This window comes from Globicephala melas, chromosome 5, assembly GCF_963455315.2.
Source record: "Globicephala melas chromosome 5, mGloMel1.2, whole genome shotgun sequence".
Taxonomy (NCBI): Eukaryota; Metazoa; Chordata; class Mammalia; order Artiodactyla; family Delphinidae; genus Globicephala; species Globicephala melas.
Window position 1 is genome coordinate 70,996,531 of NC_083318.1, and position 24,326 is coordinate 71,020,856.

The 24,326-nt window shown below is 39.6% G+C and overlaps 1 protein-coding gene across 5 annotated transcripts in view; it reads left to right on the plus strand.

The window, feature by feature from the left end:
* Positions 1–2,536: 2,536 nt before the first annotated feature.
* Positions 2,537–24,326, plus strand: part of SLAIN2 (SLAIN motif family member 2) — a 119,867-nt gene continuing 98,077 nt past the window's right edge. For 3 of the 5 annotated variants that reach the window (XR_009564000.2, XR_009564001.2, XM_030880474.3), the window contains exon 1: positions 2,540–3,266. Coding sequence is in view for 3 of the 5 variants with exons in the window: in XM_030880474.3 (XP_030736334.1) it covers positions 2,878–3,266 (389 nt within the window). In the remaining 2 variants the exon portion in view is untranslated. Of the gene's footprint in view, positions 3,267–24,326 lie in introns of all 5 variants that reach the window. The other 2 variants (XM_030880476.3, XM_030880475.3) reach the window with 2 other exon arrangements.

Sequence of the window (24,326 nt, forward strand, 5' to 3'; positions counted from 1 at the left end):
AGAGAGTTAGTAATGTGACAGTGTGGAGGAAGAATTGACCCTAGATAGTGGGAATAGCAAGTGCAAAGTTCCTAAAGTAGAAACATGCTTGCAGGTTTGAAGAACATCAGAAAGGCCAGTGTGGCTGGAGTAGAGTGACGGAGGGGAAGAATAGGGTAGTCAATGAGATACCTGCAGAAGTTGCCAAGTATCAAATCTTTTAGGCCAAGGAGAGGATTTGGGATTTTTAAGTATGTTGGAAATCAAGTAGAGGATCCCTAGCAAAGGAGTGACCTGATCTGACTTACACAAAGGACCATCTGGTTGCTCTGTGCATCACAGATTGTAAGCAGCAAAGTGGAACAGCCCATTAAGAGAATACCACAATAAGCTACACAAGAAAAGATGGCAACTTGAACTACAGCTGTACCAGTGGTGGTACTAGGAAGTATTCAGGCATATTTTGAATATAGAGCCAGAATGACCTGTGTAAGGATCAGAGATTAAAGTTAAGTACCAGATTTGTGGTATAGCTAGGATCTGCCAGCCAGTGTTCTGATGCTCCATTCATTTTTCCACATTACACCAACCTCTCCTTGCCCCCATGAACTTCATAATGTTATATGAACTATTCTTTTCAAGGAATATATTTGAAATGTTCTTGTTACAGAACCTGGCTAGTTGGGATCTATTTCACAAACTATTAAATGCAAGTGAAAGTGCTATACATGAAGCAGCCGTGTTGTTTAACCCTCTGGTGACTAGTTCAGATGTGCCAGAGACAGCAATAATATTTAGATGTGCATTATATAGATTATACAATTATTGTGATGCAAAGATATCCTTTGACTAGGTGTGCATAGCTAGGAAAATATTCTACTTATTTATTTAGGCAGCTCCGGGTCTTAGTTGCAGCACTCAGGATCTTCACTGTGGCATGCGGACTTCTTAGTTGGGGCATGCGGACCCCTAGTTGCTGAATGTATGCAGGATCTAGTTTCCTGATCAGGGATGGAAACTGGGCCCCCTGCGTTGGGAGCGTGGAGTCTTAACGCACTGGACCACCAGGGAAGTCCCGATATCCTACTTATTTATAATTGGTCAGCAAACGTCAAAAATACTCAATGCATTTTTTTGCTATGAATAACCATCTATCCGGTCCTTGACCTATCAGAATTTACATTCCTCATAACTTTCAACAAACCAGATATTCAATGTCCACTGTGTCAGACACTCTACTAGACATGAAAAACTAAAATAAATGGTCCCTTTTCATCAGGTACACAAAAACAACTGAAAGTGACTTAGAAAAAGAAGCAAAATTTTTAAAAGTGCAGACACCTGTTGCAAACTATTGATCAGGCAATGCTAGAGTAAACAGAACCACTAGATCGTTGTGGAATTGTCAGGAAAAATTTTCCTAGATGGGTGAGCATGAGTTTTTTTTTTTTTTTTTGAGCATGAGTTTTAAGAAAAGGAATCGGATTTAGCAGTTTTATGAAAAGGAATCAGATTTCGTAGAACATTCTAAGTAAGGAAAATATAGCACAGGAAGGCTAAAGGGTAGAAGCAAGTGACATGGCAAGCGAGTCCACACCCAGGTGTATGTAATAGGACTGGATCATTATTAGCAAAGGGTGGAGGAGGCAATTAGAGGAAAGCTGCAAACATAAACCAGTAGTTCACAACTGACAACTCAAGAGCAGTTAATGTGATCACAACAAAGAATTTAGGTGTTTTTTGTTTGCTGTCAGTAGTACGAATTATAAACGCGTGCGACTGAAGGCAGATTCTTAGTCATACTTCTCTCAGCATTCATCAGTATTTGTCAACACGTTTATTAAGTACTTTCAATACACAACTGTTTTCAAGACTATGAAAAAGATTTTCAGAAGAAAACGATACAAAGAGCAGATTCTGCATCAATTAACAGACAAAGTTGAGAGAGGAGCAGTTTTCTATCGCCGCTTCCGTGCCAGTGTGCAGTAAACTGCAGTGAAGTCGGGAAAACTATTCTAGATAATGCCTTCAAAGTGCACAGTGTCTCCCCGTAGTAAGCACTTAACAATTTATGGTTATTATTTTGACCTTAGACCTCTCTTAACCATTGCGATTCTGCTTTCTCATTTTCAGAGGAATAAATGGGTCACAGATGGTCTGAGGATCCTGCCAGCCCCGACAATTTCCTATTTCAAGGAGGCATCGAATAAATATTTGCTGAACAAACAGACGAAGCAAACTGTCTCTCCACGGAGCCGGGCTGAGCGCCCACCAGGGAACCAGCCGGGAGGGAGGACAGGCTCGGATGCTGGACCCAGAAGCGGGTGCTCATCCAAGGCCAACAGGCGGGGTTGAGGGAGAGTCTCGATTTGCAATCTTAGCACCACCCGCCGCCAAGTCCACACTCCCCTCGGGCCCCGCCTGCGGCCGTAATCGCTCTTCTCAGCCACCAGAGCAGCGACCCGCCTCCGCCGACGCTCCGGGCCGCCCCTTCCGGTTTAAGCCCCGCCCCACCGGCCTCGCCCGTGGCCCCACCCCTCCGCGAGATCGCCGCCGGGTCCTCTCAGCGCCCGCCGCCGGCCGGTCCATCCCCCGACGCTCTGAGGTCACCGACGGGGCCGGGCTGAGGTGGGCGGAGGGACAGAGGGAAGATGGCGGCCGAGGCCGGATATTGGCGCCGCCTCCCCCAATCCTGGAGCCGGCGCAGATGAGGCGGCTCGGCTGGGGCCCGCGGCGCGTCGGAACCGGAGCAGGGGGGGACCCTGGCAGTGGGGCCTGGCCCTGATATATGCTGGCGCCTCGGCTAGAGTGAGTGGCGGCGGCGCCTCTTTCCTCCGGCTCTTTCCCTGTCGCTGTGAGTCTGAGCGGGTGGCGGGCGGCCGAGGCGGCGGGGCCGGGATGGAGGACATTAACTCCAATGTGAACGCGGACCAGGAGGTGCGGAAGCTGCAGGAGCTGGTGAAGAAGCTGGAGAAGCAGAACGAACAGCTGAGGAGCCGCTCCGGGGCCGTGCAGGGCGCCGGCTCCCTTGGGCCTGGCAGCCCGGTTCGGGCCGGCGCGTCCACTCCCTCCTCCGGAGCGGCGTCCCCTAGGGGCTTCCCCTTGGGCCTCAGCGCCAAGTCGGGCTGCGGGGCCGGGTCGGGCCCGAGGCGGACGAGTAGCGAGGAGCTGCGGGACACCACCTCCTTGCTGGCAGCGGGCGAGGGCGGCTTGCTGGACGAGGTGGAGCCGCTGCGGCCCGAGGAACTGGAGCGCCTGTCAGGCTGGGAGGAGGAGGAGGAGAGCTGGTGAGCGCGGGGCTCCGGGCCGGAGCTGGGCGGGGACGGGCCCGGGGGGCGGAGAGCGTCTTCCGAGGGCCCCCTGGTAAGACACCTCGCTTTGTGTAGCGGGGTCCGCTCTCTGATTCATGGTTTTCTTGCTTTGGCTGCGTAACGGTCAGCGAGAGTTGGGGGTTCGAGGCTTGGAAGAGGAATAGGCTTTGTAGCTAGTTCTCCTCTGGATTGGGGACCCTCTGAGCTTTGGACCCCGTTGGGGTCTGGGGTCTGGCACAGCCTAGGAAGGGCTGCTCGCCGTGGGAGGAGTCGGAGATGGGAAACTGCTTTGTAGGAAGGGATCCAGCTTTGTGTGAAATACTGGCTTTCGGATGGCGGCCTGGGCATTTTGGGTGTGATGAGGTGTCACCCGGTGCGCGGAGCAGACCAGGGTAATCTAAGTCCGGGCAGCGGTCAGTGTTTTGGACCCGTGGGAGATGGGTACATTTCTGGCGGCGATGGGGAAACCGTGTGGATCAGCAGCACTCCCCCTTGGGTAGTAGGGTGACGCTTGCTTTGTGTGAAGAGGGCAGAGGATGGTGCTGCTTTGTGTGACGAGTCAAGGGTGGAACAAGAGCCCTGGCTCTCATTTTTTAAACAAGAATTGGGTCTGGCATTTTTCGAAGCTGTGAAGTGACAGTTATCTATCTTTCATTTCCATGTCATCCTAGGGGCAGAGAAAAACAGCCGTATTTAAAAATCTAAACCGAACTGTATTGTCATAAGCTACTTCTTGATAAAATTATGACCCACACCGTAATATCATTTCCATATATAGAAAGGACATGAGAGGCAGTTTCCCTCATGTTTTATTGTAATTGCATAAAGATGTCAACGGGAAATTCTTAATTTGTCTTAATTTATCCTTTTTTAAAGTTTTAATTTTTAGCTAAAGTATCTCTGCTCTTTGTTGAAACTGAAACTTCTAACTTAGTAAGGTTGAAATCCTTCATAGACTCCGGTTTCGCAGGGCTGCAACCCTTACAGAGTGTACTGAGGTAGTTAAGAGCTTTGCCTGGATTCAGGTCCTGGCTCTGCTACTTAGTAGCTGTACAGCTTTGGGCAAGTTAATCAGAGCCTCATTTTCTTCCTCTGTTTGATGGAGAAGATAATAGTTCTTACCTCTGTAGAGTTGTGAAGATTATGTGAGCTAATCCATGTATGCTTTTAGCATGGGTCTGGTATATGAGCTCTGTGAGACTAGCCACTATTACTCTTAAACCTAGTTGTTTAAATCAAGAAATATTTAGTGAGTGCTTTCAGGATCTTGAGGGAGGTTCTTAAATGTTGATCCCTGTTCATTAAGGAAGTTATGGTCTTGTTGGGAGCCAAGTTTTATGGAGGAATAAAGAAATAAGCTAGGAAATACACAGTGAATTGCTTAAAAGAGTGATAGGGACAAAAAGTACTGAGAGTGCTCAGAAATTGAGAAGAAAATAATAGTCTAGTTGGGGCAGACTTTGAGGAGAGGTGGTTTTGGAGCCTGAGAGTGGAGAAAGAGTGGGAAGGGCATTTTATGCTCTGACAACTGCTAGAGCAGAGTCAGAGATATTTGTAACTCAATTAGAAAGGTTTGAGTTACAGAGATGCTCTTGAATATATGATGTCAAGCCTTTATTTTATTGCCAAGTGATACCAAATATTATTAGAACTGACTGTGGTAGTGACAATTTTCATATTAGTGTGAAATCACGTCCTTACAAAGGAATCCTAGGTATGTATACACTTTAAAAGAAGTCGGAATCATCTAATATCACATGCCTCTTCCAAGTGATGATGATAATGATGCCCATAATAATAATGAAGATTAGCTGCACTCATTAGCCCATTTTAGACTATGTATTCTTAGAACACATTGACTCCCCTTGGAGAAGCTGATTAAGTCTTTTGCTGCTTTGGTTTCTGATCACAGTGTTTTTGTTCAGGTAAAGCAAGTCTTTTAAAATACTATGCCAGAAGTTTCTTTTGGCCAATTGATTCCTGCTTACTACTTTGATCCTGGTTACATATCTTGATGTTATAGATGTCCTGTGCTTTTTCTGAAAAGATTTGTGTGAATTGAAAGTTTGAAAATCATATTTAAAGTGCTTTGGAGTATGTGTATGGAGTATAAGTTATAAGGGGTAGTGGGTGTTAGTAGCAGTGAGGGAAAGATTTAAAGAGTCAAGAGTTTTTCTTAGCAAGCTAAAAGTCTACTTTCTATAACTTATACCCATTTCCTTCCTTTTCATCTAGAGGAATGTTTTTTCCCAAATGTATACCACAAAATGTCAGTCCTGAAGGTGTTAGTAGATATTGTGTGAAAAAAATAATTGTGGGTCTGAGATCAAATATATCTGGGAAAAACGAGGTTCAACAACAACAACCAAAAAAACCCACCAGATTTCTTTAATGCTGGGCTTTTTAAATATGCTAATATGTATTGAATATAGTAAGTCTCTAAGTGGTACGGTTTGTTTCCTAAACTTATTTGCTCTCCCAAGGAACTAGTATCTTTAGAACACACTTAGAAAACAGTATTGTATTTACAAGCAGTGGCTTTCACGGTTTTGTTTTGTTTTTTTCTCAATCCCAGCTTCATGATAAGAAATACATTTTATACCATAGCCTAGTACACACATGTTTATGAATAATTGAAACAAAAGTTTCACAAAACTATACTTGGTATATGTGGTAAAGCGCTAATGTTTTCTGTTCTGTTTCTTTAGGAAAAAATGCTGGTTACAGCCCACTGAGCTGATGTGGTGACCCATTAATGGCTAATTATCAGTTTGAAAAATGCTCTTATAGAACAACTCAGAAAAGTCTAGAGAAGGGAACTAACATTATTGTGTATCACAGTGTGTCAGTCTATGCCAGGCAACTTATAAACATTTTTACACTTAATTGCATTTAATTTTTATCCATTTATGAGGTAGGTATCATTTTTTAGGTAACGACACTTCTTCTCTCTCCAAGCATCAAATAACAGATGGTAAATGATGGAGTCAGGATTTGAATCTAGGTCTTTATGACATCATAGCTTATGCTGTTTCCATTATATTTTGCTTTCTCCAAGTCTGATTCCTTTTCCACATGAATGGCCCCTTACGATATTTGAATACTACCATCATGACCCTGCTGACTCCTCCCCACCACACACTCTGAGCATTCTCATCTCTTCTTCAGAGTAATACAATCCCAGTTTACTTAATCATTCCTTAGATAATGTAATTCTCTGATCTTTCAACTGTGGTCATTTTTCTCTTAATGAATTGGGGTTGCTCCTTGTCATTAAACGTGGTACCCAGAACTGTACTCAGCATTTTAGATGGTATTTGACCAGACAGTGTGTGGTGGATATGTCTTGCTTGAGCTAAATGCTATTATTTTGAAACCAAATATTTCATTAACTGTTTTAATTTCTGTTATTTATGCTTAAAATGAGTGAGTGGTTTCAGTTACACCCCATATGTTTTATACATAGGCTCTTACACTAAGTCTTCCTAACGCTGGTTTTCTGTAATGAATTTTTTTAGCTTGAATATTAGGCTTTTATATTTCATTTTGTCAGTCTTGATTTAGGCATTTAATATCTGTTCCTTCCAAATTTTTTTGTCATTTTCATATTTCATAAGCATACCTACTGGGTCTTCATTTAAGTTGTTGATAAAAATATTAAAATGACAGAATAAAGGGCTCTGAAGTATGCAGCTTGACTAGACTCCCTCCAGATTAATGAACATCATTAATCAACTCACACAGTGGTTGTTCAGTAACTGTTAGTACTACTTATTATTATCAAGCCCATATGCCATTTTGCCTGTATGGATATTATGAAAGATTTTGCCAAGTGGCTTGCTATAATTAAGCTATATGATGCCTTAAAGAGTTCTTACCTTCAATGAAGTAAACTTATTAGCATAGACATTGCAGTTAATTTGGTTTGACTTGTTCATGATGAATCTTCTGGGTTTTTCCTATTCTAACTTTACAAACATTTTGTTTAACCTAGTTTTGAATTTTGCAAGGAATCAGTCTGGTCTGGAATTTCTAAACATTGCTTGTTTTTCTCTTTAGAAATTATCCTATTTTGTCTTATCCAGGCTTTTGAGCTTGCCATAATATTGATATTTCAGAACAACAAATTTCAGGTCAACAATAATTTGGTGATAAAATTTCAGTTATCTTCCATTATTTGGAAGAGTAGACTTAAACCTGTTCCAAGCTACCTTTTGGCTTACTGTGTATCACCTTGCCTCATTTGAACTACAATTTCCCTCAATTTAGCCTCCCCAAAATTCCAAGTTTATAGTTCAGTACTGTCAACTACATGTACATTGTTGTGCAACAGATCCCCAGAACCCTCCCATCCTGCATGACTGAAACTCTACACTCACAGAAGAGTAACTCCCCTTCCCCCTGCTCCTGGAAAGCACTGTTCTACTGTGTTTCTATGAGTTTAACCCCTTTAGATACCTATAGGTAGATCATGTAGAATTTGTCTTTTTGTGACTAGCTTATTTCATTTAGTATAATGTCTTAAGGTTCATCCATGTTGTAGCATATGACATGGTTTACCCCTTTTTGAAGGCTGAATAATATTCCGTTATAGTATATAACACATTTTCTTTATCCTTTCATCTGTTGGTGGACACTTGGATTGCCTCCATTTCTTGGCTGTTGTGAATAATGCTGCTGTGAATGGGAACCTACAAATAACCTGTGCAAATCCATGCTTTCACTTCTTGTGGGTATATACCCAGAAGTGGAATTTTTGGATCAAATGGTAATTCTATGTTTAATTTTTTGAGGAGCCACCATACTGTTTTCCACAGCAGCTGTACCATTGTACATTCCAACCAGCATTATACAAGAGTTCCAGTTTTTCCATATCCTTGCCAACACTTGCTTTGATTCATTCTGAGTTGTTATGTGGTGTGAGGTAGGAGTCCAACATCATTTATTTTGCATGTGGATATCCAGTTGTCCCTGTACCATTTGTTGAGAAGACTTTTCTGTTCCGTTAAATTGTCTTGGTACCCTTGTCAAAAATCAGTTGCTCAGAGATTGGTTCAGATGGTGGAGTAGAAGGACGTGCTCCCACTCCCTCTTGCTAGAACACTGAATCACAACTACCTGCTGAACAACCATTGACAGGAAGACACTGGAACTCACCAAAAAAAGATACCCCACATCCAAAGACAATGGAGAAGCCACAATGAGACGGTAGGAGGGGCGCAATCACAATAAAATCAAATCCCATAACTGCTGGGTGGGTGACTCACAAACTGGAGAACACTTATACCACAGAAGTCCACCCACTGGAGTGAAGGTTCTGAGCCCCACGTCAGGCTTCCCAACCTGGGGGTCCAGCAACGGGAGGAGGACTTCCTAGAGAATCAGACTTTGAAGGCTAGCAGGATTTGACTGCGGGACTTTGACAGGACTGGGGGAAACAGAGACTCCATGCTTGGAGGGCATACACAAGTAGTGTGCACATTGGGACGCAGGGGAAGGAGCAGTGACCCCAAAGGACACTGAACGAGACCTACCTGCTAGTGTTGGAGGGTCTCCTGCAGAGGTGGGGGGTGGCTGTGTCTCAACGTGAGGACAAGGACACTGGCAGTAGAAGTCCTGGGAAGTACTCCTTGGCGTGAGCCCTCCCAGAGTCCGCCATTAGCCCCACCAAAGAGCCCAGGTACACTCCAGTGTTGGGTCACCTCAGGCCAAAAAACCAACAGGGAGGGAACCCAGCCCCACCCATCAGCAGACAAGCGGATTAAAGTTTTACTGAGCACCGCCCACCAGAGCAACACCCAGCTCTTCCCACCACCAGTCCCTCCCATCAGGAAACAAGCCTCTTAGATAGCCTCATCCACCAGAGAGCAGACAGCAGAAGCAAGAAGAGCTACAATTCTGCAGCCTGTGGAAGGAAAACCACATTCACAGAAAGACAGACAAAATGAAAAGGCAGAGGGCTATGTACCAGATGAAGGAACAAGATAAAACCCCAGAAAAGTAGCTAAATGAAGTGGAGATAGGCAACCTTCCCGAAAAAGAATTCAGAATAATGGTAGTGAAGATGATCCAAGACCTCGGAAAAAGAATGGAGGCAAAGATTGAGAAGATGCAAGAAATGTTTAACAAAGACCTAGAAGAATTAAAGAAGAAACAAACAGATGAACAATACAATAACTGAAATGAAATATATACTAGAAGGAATCAATAGCAGAATATCTGAGGCAGAAGAACAGATAAGTGACCTGGAATACAGAATGGTGGAATTCACTGCTGCAGAACAGAATACAGAAAAAAGAATGAAAAGAAATGAAGACAGCCTAACAGACTTCTGGGATAACATTAAATGCAACAACATTCGCATTATAGGGGTCCCAGAAGGAGAAGAGAGAAAGGACCCGAAAAAATATTTGAAGAGATTATAGTCAAAAACTTCCCCAAAATGGGAAAAGAAATAGCCACCCAAGTCCAGGAAGCGCAGAGACTCCCATACAGGATAAACACAAGGAGAAACACACCGAGACACATAGTAATCAAATTGGCAAAAATTAAAGACAAAGAAAAATTTTTGAAAGCAGCAAGGGATAAACGACAGGTAACGTACAAGGGAACTCCCATAAGGTTAACAGCTGATCTCAGCAGAAACTCTACAAGCCAGAAGGGAGTGGCATGATAAAGTGATGAAAGGGAAGAACCTACAACCAAGATTAGTCTACCCGGCAAGGATCTCATTCAGATTCGATGGAGAAATCAAAAGCTTTACAGACAAGCAAAAGCTAAGAGAAATCAGCACCACCAAACCAGCTGTACAACAAATGCTAAAGGAACTTCTCTAAGTGGGAAACACAAGAGAAGAAAAGGACCTACAAAAACAAACCCAAAAAATTGAGAAAATGGTAATAGGAACAGACATATCATTAATTACCTTAAACGTGAATGGATTAAAAGCTCCAAGCAAAAGACACAGGATTGCTGAATGGATACAAACACAAGACCCATATATATGCTGTCTAAAAGACATCCACTTCAGACCTAGGGACACATTCAGACTGAAAGTGAGGGATGGAAAAAGATATTCTATGCAAATGGATATCAAAAGAAAGCTGGAGTAGCAATCCTCATATCATATAAAAGACTTTAAAATAAAGAATGATACAAGAGACAGGGAAGGACACTACATAATGATCAAGGGATCAATCCAAGAAGAAGATATAACAATTATAAATATATATGCACCCAACATAGGATCACCTCAATACATAAGGCAACTGCTAACAGCTGTAAAAGAGGAAATCAACAGTAACACAATAATACGAGGGGGGAGGGGCTTTAACACCTCACTTACACAAATGAACAGATCATTCAAACAAAATTAATAAGGAACCACAAGCTTTAAGTGACACAATAGAACAGATAGATTTAATTGATATTTATGAGACATTCCATCCAAAAACAGCAGATTACACTGCCTTCTCAAGTTCCCATGGAACATTCTCCAGGATAGATCACATCTTGGGTCACAAATCAAGCCTCAGTAAATTTAAGAAAATTGAAATCATATCAAGCATCTCTTCTGATCACAATGCTATGAGATTAGAAATCAATTACAGGGAAAAAACATAAAAAACATAAACACATGGAGGCTAAACAGTCTTCCCTAAATAACCAAGAGATCACTGAAGAAATCAAAGAGGAAATAGAAAAATACTTAGAGACAAATGACAAAGAAAATACAACAATCCAAAACGTATGGGATGCAGCAAAAGCAATTCTAAGAGGGAAGTTTATAGCAATACAAGCCTACCTCAAGAAACAAGAAAAAATCTCAAACAATCTAACCTTACACGTAAAGGAACTAGAGAAAGAAGAACAAACAGCACCAGGAGTTAGCAGAAGGAAAGAAATCATAAAGATCAGAGCAGAAATAAATGAAATAGAAACAAAGAAAACAATAGCGAAGATAAAAAAACTAAAAGCTGGTTCTTTGAGAAGGTAAACAAAATTGATAAACTGTTAGCCAGCCTCATCAAGAAAAAGAGGGAGAGAACTCAAATCAATAAAATTAGAAATGAAAAAGGAGAAGGTACAACAGTCACTGCAGAAATATAAAGCATCCTAAGAGACTACTACAAGCAACTCTATGCCAATAAAATGGACAACCTGGAAGAAATGGACAAATTCTTAGGAAGGTATAACTTTCCAAGACTGAACCAGGATGAAATAGAAAATATGAGCAGACCAATCACAAGTAATGAAATTGAAACTGTGATTGAAAATCTTCCAGCAAACGAAAGTCCAGGACCAGGTGGCTTCACAGGTGAATCCTATCAAATATTTAGAGAAGAGCTAACACCCATCCTTCTAAACTCTTCCGAAAAATTGCACAGGAAGGAATACTCCCAGACTCATTGTATGAGGCCACCATCACCCTGATAACAAAACCAGACAAAGATACTACAAAAAAAAGAAAATTACAGATCAGTATCACTGATGAATATAGATGCAAAAATCCTCAACAAAATACTAGCAAACAGAATCCAACAACACATTAAAAGGATCATACACCATGATCAAGTGGGATTTATCCCAGGGATGCAAGGATTCTTCAATATACGCAAATCAATCCATATGATACACCATATTAACAAATTGAAGAAGAAAAACCATATGATCATCTCAGTAGATGCAGAAAATGCTTTTGACAAAATTCAACACCCATTATGATAAAAACTCTCCAGAAAGTGGGCATAGAGGGAACCTACCTCAACATAATAAAGGCCATATACGACAAACCCACAGCAAACATCATTCTCAATGGTGAAAAACTGAAAGCATTTCCTCTAAAATCAGGAACAAGGCAAGGATGTCCACTCTCACCACTATTTTTCAACACTGTTTTGGAAGTCCTAGCCACAGTAATCAGAGAAGAAAAAGAAATAAAGGGAATACAAATTGGAAAAGAAGAAGTGAAACTGTCACTGTTTGCAGATGACATGATACTATACATAGAGAATCCTAAAGATGCCACCAGAAAACTACTAGAGCTAATCAATGAATTTGGTAAAGTTGCAGGATACAAAATTAATGCACAGAAATCTCTTGCATTCCTATACACTAATGATGAAAAATCTGAAAGTGAAATTAAGGAAACACTCCCATTTACTATTGCAACAAAAAGAGTAAAATACCTAGGAATAAACCTACCTAGGGAGACAAAAAACCTTTATGCTGAAAACTATAAGACATTGTTGAAAGAAATTAAAGATGATAGCAACAGATGGAGAGATATACCATGTTCTTGGATTGGAAGAATCAATATTGTGAAAATGATTATACTACCCAGAGCAATCTACAGATTCAATGCAATCCCTGTCAAATTACCAATGGCACTTTTTACAGAACTAGAACAAAAAAATCTAAAGATGTGTATGGAGACACAAAAGACCCCGAATAGCCAAAGCAGTCTTGAGGGAAAAAAACGGAGCTGGAGGAATCAGGCTCCCTGACCTCAGACTATACTACAAAGTTACAGTAATCAAGACAATATGGTACTGGCACAAAAACAGAAGTATAGATCAATGAAGTAGGATAGAAAGCCCAGAGATAAACCCACACACCTATGGTCAACTAATCTATGACAAAGGAGGCAAGGATATACAATGGAGAAAAGACAATCTATTCAATAAGTGGTCCTGGGAAAACTGGACAGCTATGTGTAAAAGAATGAAAGTAGAACACTCCCTAACACCATACACAAAAATAAACTTAAAATAGATTAGAGACCTAAATGTAAGACCTGACACTATAAAATTCTTAGAGGAAAACATAGGAAGAACACTCTTTGACATAAATCACAGCAAGATCTTTTTTGATCCACCTCCTAGAGCAATGGAAATAAAAACAAAAGTAAACAAATGGGACCTAATGAAACTTAAAAGCTGTTGCAAAGCAAAGGAAACTACAAACAAGACGAAAAGAGAGCCCTCAGAATGGGAGAAAATCTTTGCAAACAAATCAACAGACAAAGGATTAATCTCCAAAATATATAAACAGCTCATGCAGCTCAATATTTAAAAAAGCAAACTACCCAATCCAAAAATGGGCAGAAGACCTAAATAGATATTTCTCCAAAGAAGACATACACATGGCCAAGAAGCACATGAAAAGCTGCTCAGCATCACTAATTATTAGAGAAATGCAAATCAAAGCTACAGTGAGGTATCACCTCACACCAGTTAGAATGGGCATCATCAGAAAATCTACAAACAACAGATGCTGGAGAGGGTGTGGAGAAAAGGGAACCCTTTTTGCACTGTTGGTGGGAATGTAAATTGATACAGCCACTATGGAGAACAGTATGGAGGTTCCTTAATAACTAAAAACAGAATTACCATATGACCCAGCAATCCCACTACTGGGCATATACCCATAGAAAACCATAATTCAAAAAGACACATGCACCCCAGTGTTTATTGCAGCACTATTTACAATAGCCAGGTTGTGGAAGGAACCTAAATGCCCATCCACTGCTGAATGGATAAAGAAGAAGTGGTACGTATATACAATGGAATATTACTCAGCCATAAAAAGGAACGAAATTGGGTCATTTGTAGAGACGTGGATGAATCTAGAGACTGTCTTACAAGGTGAAGTAAGTCAGAGAGAGAAAAACAAATATATATTAACACATATATGTGGAACCTAGAAAAATGGTACAGATGAACCAGTTTGCAGGGCAGAAATTGAAACACAGATGTAGAGAACAAGTGTACGGACAGCGAGCAGGGAAAGCAGTGGCAGGTGGGGGGGGTGGTGTGATGAATTGGGAGGTTGGGATTGACTTGTATACACTGATGTGTATAAAATGGATGAGTAATAAGAACCTGCTGTATAAAAAATAAAGTAAAATTCAAAAATTCAAAAAAATAATCAGTTCCTCATAAAATGTATGGGTTTATTTATGGACTCACAATTCTATTCCCTTGATCTATGACTATCTTTTATGCCACTACTGCCCAGCGTGATTACTGTAGTTTTGAAACTGGAATGAGTGAGTCCTCCAGTTTTGTTTTTTTCAAGATTGTTTTAGCTATTCAGTGACCCTTGTATTTCCATGTGAATTTTAGGATCAGCTTGTAAATTTCAGCAAAAAATAAAAGGCAACTGGAATTTTGATAGGGATTGTATTGAATCTGTAGATCAATTGGGGATCTTAACTTTTGAGATCTTAACAGTATTGAGTTTTTTCAATCCATGAACATTGGATGTCTTTCTATTCATTTAGGTCTTTAATTTCTTTCAACTGTGTTTTGTAATTTTCAGTGTGTAAGTGTTACATTTCTTTTTTTAATTTTATTTTCAGTCATTTTATTATTTTTTTAATGCCACTGTAAATGGAATTGTTTTTCTCAATTTCATTTTTGGATTTTTCATTGCTACTGTATAGAAATATGGTTGATTTTTGTATATTGATGTCATTGTCTCCTGCAGCCTTCCCCAAGTCATTTATCAGCTGTAATAGTTTTTTTATTTTTTTTTGGTGTGGATTCCTTTGGATTTTTTTTTCTTTGCGGTACGCGGGCCTCTCACCGCCGTGGCCTCTCCCGCTGCGGAGCACAGGCTCCGGACGCACAGGCCCAGCAGCCATGGCTTACGGGCCCAGCCGCTCCTTGGCACGTGGGATCCTCCCGGACCGGGGCACGAACCCATGTCCCCTGCATCGGCAGGCGGACTCCCAACCACTGCGCCACCAGGGCAGCCCCCTTTGGATTTTTTATATAAAAGATCATGTCGGGCTTCCCTGGTGGCGCAGTGGTTGAGAATCCGCCCGCCAATGCAGGGCACATGGGTTCGTGTCCCGGTCTGGGAAGATCCCACATGCCGCAGAGCGGCTAGGCCTGTGAGCCATGGCCGCTGAGCCTGCGCGTCCGGAGCCTGTGCTCCGCAACGGGAGAGGCCACGGCGGTGAGAGGCCCGCGTACCGCAAAAAAAAAAAAAAAAGAAAAAATATCATGTCATCTGCTAATAGAGATAATTTTACTTCTTTTTTCCAATCTGGATGCCTTTTATTTCATCTTCCCGTCTAATTGCCCTGAGTAGAACATCCAGTATCATGTTAGGTCCAAGTGTTGAAAGTGGACATCCTTCAATGTGATTTTTATTGCTCTTTTATTTTAAATAATTGCTAACAATTATTATTATTACTATTTTGTGGTACGCGGGCCTCTCACTGTTGTTGTCTCTCCCGTTGTGGAGCACAGCATCCAGACGCGCAGGCTCAGCGGCCATGGCTCACGGGCCTAGCCGCTCTGCAGCATGTGGGATCTTCCCAGACCGGGGCACGAACCCGTGTCCCCTGCATTGGCAGGCGGACTCTCAACCACTGTGCCACCAGGGAAGCCCTAACAATTATTTATTGCACTAACACATGACAGATACATGCTAAGCACTTTATATACAGTATTTCATCTTCTTAATAACTCAGTATGGTCAGTCTATTATTAATCTCCATTTTAAAGATGATGAAATTAAAGCTTAGGTTAAATAATTTGCTTTTAGTCTCTCAAGTATGTGGATGAGCTAGGATTGGAACACAGTTAGTCTGACTATGTTTAAACATTTTCAGCTCTTACCTAATTTTAATTATCTGTATTTTTCATGTTATTCTTTGTACATTTGTACTGTTATTCACCTTTGGCTATTTTATATTCCCTAATTCTGTTTTTTGATCATTTGTCTTTAACGACCGGAGCCCTATGTACATTTTTATGAATTTCTTTATCTGATGACCTCTTTTTGTACTCACTATTCTTGTGCTGAATTGGCCTTTGGAGCCCCTGGGAGTCAGATTGTAGCTAAGAGCCATGACTGTGGAACTAGGTCGCCTGAGTTGAAATCCCTGCTCCCACCTTTGTCAACTGCATGACCTTGTTAACCACTTACTCTCTGTGCTTGAGAGTTTTCATTATCTGTAAAGTAGAGTTAATTATTGTATCAACCGTATAGAATTAAATGTAATATAGGTAAAGGGTTTAGAACAGTTGTCGACACAAATTAAATATATAAGTGTTAGCTTTGTCTTTATCATTTCCATTTTATTTTAGTTCTAGACTGATCTGTCTTTGCAGTGAACTTAAAAAAAAACTTTTTGAAAAATTTCAAACATATACAAAAATAGAGTGAACAGTAAAATGAACCTCCACTTAACTTACAACCCATCTTTAACACTTACCAACTCATGCCATTCTTGTTTCATCTATACCATTCAAACCTCAACCCTCTGGACTATTTCGAAGCAAATTTCATCTCAAACATCATATCATTTAATTACTAAATATTGTAGTAGAAGATAAGGACTCTTTTTAAACATAACTACACTACCAGTTTACCCTCCCCATTAAAAATAATTCTTTAATATCATCAAATGTGATCTGAATGTTTTTAGATCAAATTTTCTAAAAAATGGTTTGCACTTCTTTGTTTAGAATTTTTTTTCTATTTTGCTATAAACTCCAAAATGAAATGGCCTCTTTCTTCCAGTATTTTGATCATTTTGTTATCCCCAGTTAATTTGTTGTTGGTGATGGTCAGAACAGGTCCAGTTCTCATTTCTTCCTAAGCCTTTTGAGAAGTTAATTGTTGGGTAAATCAAGAATTTCTTAGGTGTTCTCCGTGCAGGGTGAGGTTTTCGGCAGATGTCTAAAGACTTGAAGTGATCCCATGTCATTATTACATACTTTCTTTGTACTAGAACTGAAATTTGAATTAGGTGAGTAACATCATTCATATCTTCCTTTGGCCTCTTGGCCTGTAATCAGCTCCTGTAATATCATCCTTATTTTTACAGTTATATAACATTTTTAGTTAAATTTAGTTTTAGTGTCTCTGTGCTTTCATCCATGTACTTGTACTTTTAGGCTCCCAGGTTTCTGTAAAACAAAATAATTTTAGTCTAATTTTCCATAAATCCTCATGTTCTTCATTAAATTTACCTAAAACAGGTATACTTTTACTGAGGAAAGAAACAGTAGTGGGTCTCAAAGAAAGGACCCTTTTTAAATGGTTTTTATTAGAATTTCTCAAGAGCCTCATATAAAAGAATAAACAAATACATATAATACATAAAACATCTTTATGTTACTATTTAAAATATTCATTGTTGAGGGGGAGGATTAGGAACTGACTTCTCCACCTCTCCAAGTCTCCAGATTCTTTTCTCCATTCCTAGTGTGAATTGTGCTAATTGAAAAGGAATTTACATGTGGGCAAAAGGGGGGTGTATGTGTGAAATACTTTCTAAATGAGTTTTAGATTGTTTATTCATCCACTCTGCTGCATTTTTGTAGATGAGAGTTTAGTATTGTGTATATATGCATAAAGACTGTATTATCTAATCAGTATTTGTTAATTAAAATTATTTGTCAGTATCTAGAAGTTTGTTGCTTTATTTTTTTTTTTTACTTTTTCTTTGAGAGATTCATTATTGCTGACATACACTCTCTATATCTGTAGAGAAGACTACAGATTGAGAATAATGATTTTAGGGAAAATAGACATGAGCTGTCTGACTCTTTGTGGGGCCCTTAGGAACTTTTGCAGAACATAAAATCATAGAAAATAAAATTAGAAATGGACTTTGAGACCAGGCGGTCATGCCTCTTGTTTTTAAGCTGATTTAATATTCAAGCTGGTCAGGACAGATGATTATTTCTTCTTTTCTTAAAGGTTTTTGAGATTGGAAATCTAATAAGTTCCTCATATCCCGTTAAATCCATTTTACTTTAAATCAGTTTTCTTTTAAGTTTATGAAGACACTTTGAACTCATGCTGACTTCTCATCAATAAATTTTATGGATAACTTCCCTAACTCAGAGGTAGATATGTTGGTGGTTTTTTCTTACTGTATTTTTTTCTCTCATAGCCCTTCACTTCTGATAATGGACTTTTATTACTTGACCTTTTTGTTTTATGTATGCTTTTTGTAGGGGACCATTGGTAGAATTTGCCTGTGATTTAATATGATGAGCCTAGGTTTATAAAGCAATTTAATTTGTATAATTGCCACCACTTATAATTTGGCAGTCATTCGCTGATTAACATCTTGAAGTTTTGTTTTCTAGACTCTTCTAGACCAGGGAGATGTTACTTTAAAGTAACATGGTTCGTGTGTGTGTGTGTGTGTGTGTGTGTTTTAAATGAATCAGAAGTTATACATCTAGATGATCATTTTATTCCCTTCTTAGCAGTGGTTTTCCAGTGATTCTAACATGGGTTTACATTTTTTTTTTTCTTTAATGGAAAAAATACTTAGACCCCCTATGTGTGAGCATTGCACTGCTGGGAACACTTAGAGACATGATAATGCATTTTCTTGCTTTCTTAAAAAATTGAATTTGGCCAAGTAGGGCCACATGATTGGTAAAATATATTACAATCATTATTGTTTAAGCATGTTCTATATACCAAGTATTGTATAAGGCATTTTATGCACGTTAAATAATTTAATCTGCACAATTTTGAGTTGTAGTTATTGTTATCCCCATTTTTTTCAATTGGGGTAAAATATACAAGACAAAAATTACCATTTTAATCACTTTTAAGTGTATAGTTCAGTGGCATATAAATACATTTACATTGTTGTGCAGTCATCACCACCGTCCATCTCTAGAACTTTACAAACTGAAACTCTGTATAAATAGTAATTCTCCATTCCCCTATTCTCCCTGCCCCCAGCCCCTGGCAACCACCATTCTACATTCTGTGTCTATGAATTTGACTATTCTGGGTACCTCATATAAGTGGAATCATATAGTATTTATCTTTTAGTGTCTGGCTTATTTCATTTATCATTGTCTCTTCAAAATTCATCTGTGTTGTAGCAGGTGTCATGTTATCTATATCTTACAGGTAAGGAAACTTAAACTCGAAGTCACATAGCTAATATAGTGCGTTGAGATTCATACCAATCCTGAAAACCGTGCCTGATAAAACATTTGATCTTGATTTATTTAACCTGTAGATAGATTTTTTAGACTTATTCTGTATAACTCTGGAGATCATTACTAGAACAATAGGTATACGTTAGAGGTAAGCAAATATTGATTTAATATAAGGAAGAATTTTCTAGTAGAGCTGTTCCTAGATCGTATAGACTGCCTTTAAAAAGCGTGAGTAACCTTTAGCAGTAAAGACTGCTTAATGGTCCTGTGACAAGGGATGTTTCAAAGAGGTAAAAGTTAAATTTGGTTATTTCTAAGTGTTCTTTTAATCTGTGTTTCTGTGATTAAAATATTGTCATCTATTTTGGAACATAAGATACCCTAACACAAATTGCTAAGCTTAAATGTGGGAGAGATCTTTAGCAATGTAAGCATCATGGATTTTTCTTTTCCTAAATCTATGGCACATTTCTCTGAATATCCATAGTAATAGCAGATTCTTTTCCTCTTGAGGGTAGGTTTGAATTTTGAAAACTGTTAAAGTCATTATTATGCCTCGTGAATAAAAATGGGTTAGCAAGATGTTTGAAGTCCTCAGCTGTCCAACTCCAATTCACCTTTTTCCTGGATTTTCTTGCTGTTGTCAGAAAACTTCATAAACATTCATGCCTGTTACCTTTTAATTTTCATTCTGTATAGAGTACCTTTTTTCTTTCCTTTCTGAAGTTCTAAATTTCCCACTTGGTTTACTTCCTCTTCAGTGTTGCCTATCACTGTTTATATATCTTTTTAGAGTATATGTAACACCACAACCTCGTACTTTGTCTTGTCTAGATGGTGAGCATTTTAAGCAGAGGAAGCAGTATCATATTCATCTTTGTGTGTCAAAACAGGCTCTCAGAATCTTGTGTGTAGTAAGAGTTCAGTTATATTAAATTGAATCAATCTGATTGTCAATATGTTAAGTTGAAACGAGGTGAACGAGGTAAAATAATGAGACCAGATTTCTTGCATGACTTGCATGACCCCTATGCCAGTTACAAATGAGGAATTTCATACATACTCTGCATAATGGCAATATTTAAACTGTACTCTCCCATGAATGAATTAAAGAAAATTCTGTCCAGATACAGTATCTGATGTTTAAAATCAGTTTTAAAATTCTCTCTTTTGTAGGATAACTGTTACACCTTGTTTTATACTTCTTTGTACTTTTTGTAATTTCTCAATTTTCTGTTACGAACACAAATTGCTTTTTCCTTTCTTTTTTTTTTTTTTGTGGTACGCGGGCCTGTCACTGCTGTGACCTCTCCCCTTGCAGAGCACAGGCTCCAGTCGCACAGGCTCAGCGGCCATGGCTCACAGGCCCAGCCGCTCTGCAGCACGTGGGATCCTCCCGAACCGGGGCACGAACCCGCAACCCCCGGCATCGGCAGGCGGACTCTCAACCACCGCGCCACCAGGGAATCCCACAAATTACTTTTATAATTTAAAAAAATCCTGATAAATCTTACTGATTTAAGTCAGTTTCATTACTCTGTAGTCACATAGGGTAAGGATCGTAATACAGCATGATACATTAAAAAGCCATTGATGTTTTCCTTGTTACTTAGAATCAGTAAGATTATATTTCACAGATGAACAAATTTTGGTTCCAGTAAGTTTAGACATGTGTTTTTGATAGAACTGGAGCCCAAGTCAGCTGATGTGTATGATCTTATCCGTTATTCTTGTTTTTAACTTTGCATTTTAAAAATGAGATTCCACAAGTGCAAATATTAACAAGTTTATCAGATTTACCTAAAGTATGTAGTCTTTTTTTTTAAAATTTTTATTGGAGTGTAGTTGATTTGCAATGTTGTGTTAGTTTCAGGTGTACAGCAAAGTGAATCAGTTATACATAGACATACACTTACTCTTTTTTAGATTCTTTTCCCATATAGGTCATTATAGAATATTGAGTAGAGTTCTTTGTGCTATATAGTAGGTCCTTACTAGTTATCTGTTTTATATATAGTAGTGTGTATACGTCAATCCCAATCTCCCCTTATCCCTCCTCCCCCTTTCCCCCCTGGTAACCATAAGTTTGTTTTCTACATCTGTGACTCCATTTCTGTTTTGTAAATAAGTTCATTTGTCCCATTTTTTTTTTAGATTCCACATATAAGCGATATCATATGATATCTGTCTTTGTCTGACTTCACCCAGTATGACAATCTCTAGATCCCTCCATGTTGCTGCAAATGGCACTGTTTCATTCTTTTTTTATGGCTGACTAACATTCCATTGTATATATCTACCACATCTTCTTTGCCCACTCCTCTGTCGATGGACGTTGATTGAGGTTGCTTCCATGTCTTGGCCATGGTGAATAGTGCTGCAGTGAACATTGGAGTGCATGTATCTTCTTGAATTATGGTTTTCTCCAGATGTATGCCCAGGAGTGGGATTGCTGTATGATATGGTAGATTTGGGGTTTTTTTTAAAGTATTTATTTATTTGGTTGTGCTGGGTTGTGGCAGGAGGCTCCTTAGTTGTGGCATGCGAACTCTTAGTTGCAGCACGCATGTGGCATCTAGTTCTCTGACCAGGGATCGAACCCGGGCCCCCTGCATTGGGAGTGCATAGTCTTAACCACTGTGCCACCAGCGAAGTCTCCCGTATGGTAGTTCTGTATTTAGTTTTTCAAGGAACCTCCATACTGTTCTCCATAATGGTTGTACCAATTTACATTCCTGTCAACAGTATAGGAGGGTTCCCTTTTCTTCACACCCTCTCCAGCATTTATTGTTTATATATTTTTTGATGATGGCCATTCTGACCGGTGTGAGGTGATACCTCATTGTAGTTTTGATGTGCTTTTCTCCAGTAATTAGTGACGTTGAGCATCTTTTCATGTGCTTTTTGGCCATCTGTATGTCTTCTTTGGAGAAATGCCTATTTAGATCTTCCACCCATTTTTGGGTTGGGTTTTTTGTTTTTTTGATGCTGTGCTGCATGAGCTGTTTGTATATTTTGGAGATTAATCCCATGTCGGTCACTTCATTTGCAAATATTTTTCCCATTCTGTGGGTTGTCTTTTTGTTTATGGTTTCCTTTACTGTGCAGAAGCTTTGAAGCTTAATTAGGTCCCATTTGCTTATTTTTGTTTTTATTTTCATTACTCTAGGAGGTGGATCAGATAAGATATTGCTGTGATTTGTAGTCTGTTTTTGTTGAGGGGGAAAAACCCCAAACTTCCTTACTTTCCAGGAATATCAGATAAGGAATTTCAGAGCTCACATTTTGTGAGTCTTCGGGGTTACTGATGTTGCTGCTCTCCTCAGTCTCATTTTTGGGACTACTCTGCATGCAAATCCCTATACCAAACTTTCCAGGGTCCCTGGTGGTGCCGATGCCCTGGTAACCTAAAAGGGCTCATTCCCTTCTCTTTTATTTACCCAGATCCCTGCCTCCTTGCCTTTCTGCTAGGACCATATCTATAAGTATATCTGTAAATCAGTTTAATTTCGACATGATTTAAAATAAAATAATTTGGGTAGTAAATAGCATTAAATAGTGTCTCAATGTAAATGAATTGAGTTACAATAATGTTCTGTTCCTTATAGTAATGACTTGTACTAGCCAGAGCACACTGCATGTTGACTCCTGTTGTGATAGTTTAGTAGCAAAAATGAACTTGTAGAAGCATTTAGGTTTTAAGGCTTTCAGTAATATAAGTTCTTATTTTGCCTGTTCTATTTACGTAAAATCACATCCTCTGTGCTCTTTCATTTGGGAATCTAAATTATGGAGGAAATGGATACCTTTAGGAACAAATTAGCTTATTTAAGAGGAAGGCTCAATAAATGCAAAACATACAATTTGCTTTGATCTTGGAAAGGGTTCAAATTCTGGAGTAAAATTGAGACTTCTTGAGGGTATTAAGGAACTATAGGGAGGAAAAGAAAAAAGTGATTATATCTTCTTGAAATGTGGGAAATAATAGAAGCAAGATAATGCAGTACCATGAAGTTTATGAAAATATTTGGAGAGAGACAAACAGTGTGTAGTTAAAAATTAGAGGTTTAGAATTCATGAGGATGAATCAAACCATGTCCCACTTCTACAGTTACTAGAAGGAAATCTCTCCCACACACAGCCCTCTACTGCTCCATTCATGAACTTCTGCTCATCTGCCTGTGAGAGAATTAGAAAGTACCCAACCATGTGTGGCTGTTAAGCGTTGTTTTGTTTGAAAAGCGTGAATAAGAAGCAGGGAGTGGGGCTTCCTTGGTGGCACAGTGGTTAAGAATCTGCCTGCCGATGCAAGGGACACAGGTTCAAGCCCTAGTCCGGGAAGATCCCACATGCCGTGGAGCAACTAAGCCTATGCACCACAACTACTGAGCCTGCGCTCTAGAGCCTGCGAGCCACAACTACTGAAGCCCACACGCCTAGAGCCCATGCTCTGCAAAAAGAGAAGCCACCGTAGTGAGAAGCCCGCTCTCTGCAACTAGAGAAAGCCCACTCGCAGCAACAAAGACCCAACACAGCCAAAAATAAAATAAATAAAATAAATAAGTTTATATATACAAAAAAAAGAAGCAGGTGTGGGCCAGGCTAAGTCCACAAATGACCTATGAGTCTGATAAATTTGAGGAATGGAATTTAATAGATGCTGTTAAGTTAGTGAGGAGGTTTTTAAGTATAATGCGTTTAGTGCCTAATTCGTACTGCATTTTATAATTATAGAGATTATATTTTATGTCTTTATTAATAACTAGTAGATATAGAGAGAGTACTTTAGTAATTTTAGGATGTGACTATCTTTTGAGTGAGCCTGCTAATTTCCCCCCTTGGAGGGAGATAATGGGTCTTGCGTTGACTTCTCATAGTGAAACTCTTGTTTGCCATTGGTTATTTTTAGCTGGGGCTGATCTGGAGAGAATTAAAAAATAAAATCCAAAGAAACAGATAAGTCCTAGAAACCTGAATCTAGAGGTTTGGAACTTGTTGAGCAGGCGCTATAGGTTTCTATGGTAGTACCCCCTATGACTGAGAGAGCTGACAACCAGCACGATGAGAAGTATAATCATTTAATTTTGTCTTAATTCGT